The 1,578-nt window shown below is 52.7% G+C and overlaps 1 protein-coding gene across 1 annotated transcript in view; it reads left to right on the forward strand.

Moving 5' to 3' along the window:
• The window catches only part of LOC106811715 (complement C5-like), a gene marked incomplete at its 5' end in the record, with an annotated part of 18,714 nt that overhangs the window by 15,218 nt on the left and 1,918 nt on the right, over positions 1-1,578 (forward strand). Inside the window, 2 exons of the mRNA XM_014815422.1 lie at positions 353-484; positions 1,052-1,094. Coding sequence (XP_014670908.1) covers positions 353-484; positions 1,052-1,094 — 175 coding nt within the window. The remainder of the gene's footprint in view (positions 1-352; positions 485-1,051; positions 1,095-1,578) is intronic.

The raw sequence follows: 1,578 nt of genomic DNA on the forward strand, positions 1-1,578 counted from the left end.
CAGGTGGTTGCTGTCTGTTGTCTAGAACCCGAACGTACAGGTGTTTGCTGTTTGTTGTCTAGAACCCGCAGGCTTAGTCCGTGGTGACTAACGTACAGGTGGTTGCTGTCTGTTGTCTAGAACCCGCAGGCTTAGTCCATGGTGACTAACGTACAGGTGGTTGCTGTCTGTTGTCTAGAACCCGCAGGCTTAGTCCGTGGTGACTAACGTACAGGTGGTTGCTGTCTGTTGTCTAGAACCCGCATGCTTAGTCCGTGGTGACTAACGTACAGGTGGTTGCTGTTTGTTGTCTAGAACCCGCATGCTTAGTCCGTGGTGACTAACGTACAGGTGGTTGCTGTCTGTTGTCTAGAACCCGCAGGCTGTCACCGTCGACCGGCTGGACGTCGCTGTCGGCGACACGGGCTTCATATCAAAGACGTTCGTCTTTCCGGCGTTCCCCGTCTTCGGTAACTGGTCGGTCGTCGGCTACCATGGACCTCAGGTAACGCGCACGCGCGCACGCACGCACGCACGCATACGTGTACGGACGTACATACGCACACACCGCACGCACACACGTACAAGCGCATGCATGCACACATCCACGCACAGACATACCAACGCACACGTTCGCATGCACGCACACACGCACGCAGGCACGCACGCACGGATGCACGCATACACATACATATACGTACACACACACGCACACACTCACTCACGCACGGATAACCATACGCACGCACGCGCGCACGCACGCACGCACGAAGCCCGTAAGTTGAACATTTTGAAACAGTAATCGGCTGTTCTATCCTTTCTCTACATCGAGTAGACGGCGCGAGTTAAGACTACGATGAATCAGATGATATCTCGATGTGCCAGTTTAACTTTGACATTCACGTATCGCTAAGCTACGTTCTGCGCGTATGTCAGTCTGTGAGCGCCTTAACGGTTTCCGGCTTTTTGCTACATTTTCGCCTCTCACGGCCATCACGCGCTGTCTCGTCGAATGCTAGATTTTGTCAAATCTCCATCGATATTTTTTTCAATCGTCTGTGTTGTTTTACAGCTGAAGTACAATTCGACGGCGAAATTCGAAGTGAAGGAATACAGTAAGTAACGTCTGTAGTTTCATAGCAACGGCTCTATCGAGCGAGATCCATCCCCACCCCACCCCACCGCACGCGCGCGAGCGCACACACACACGCACACACACACACGCACACACACACACACACACACACACACATACACATACACATACACGCGCGCTCTCTCTCACACACACACACATGCACGCCCCCCTCCACACACACACACATACAAAACCCTCGTGCTGGCATCGCGAGGATGGGTGAATGAATGTACCTGATGCCGATGTCAGCGCCATCTCAGGCTAATTATCAGATGAATGCGAACATCTTCAATGTGATCTAATCGCATCCCGTGGTTCAGCCGACACGTCATGAGCATCGATGTTTGATGTCGTCGGCGGTGCGGGCCGTAAATTCCTCCGAGAAATATCTTCAGCGAGAGAGAGAGAGAGAGAGAGAGAGAGAGAGAGAGAGAGAGAGAGAGAGAGAGAGAGAGAGAGAG

The sequence above is a fragment of the Priapulus caudatus genome, unplaced genomic scaffold (genome assembly GCF_000485595.1).
Source record: "Priapulus caudatus unplaced genomic scaffold, Priapulus_caudatus-5.0.1 Scaffold567, whole genome shotgun sequence".
Taxonomy (NCBI): domain Eukaryota; kingdom Metazoa; phylum Priapulida; class Priapulimorpha; order Priapulimorphida; family Priapulidae; genus Priapulus; species Priapulus caudatus.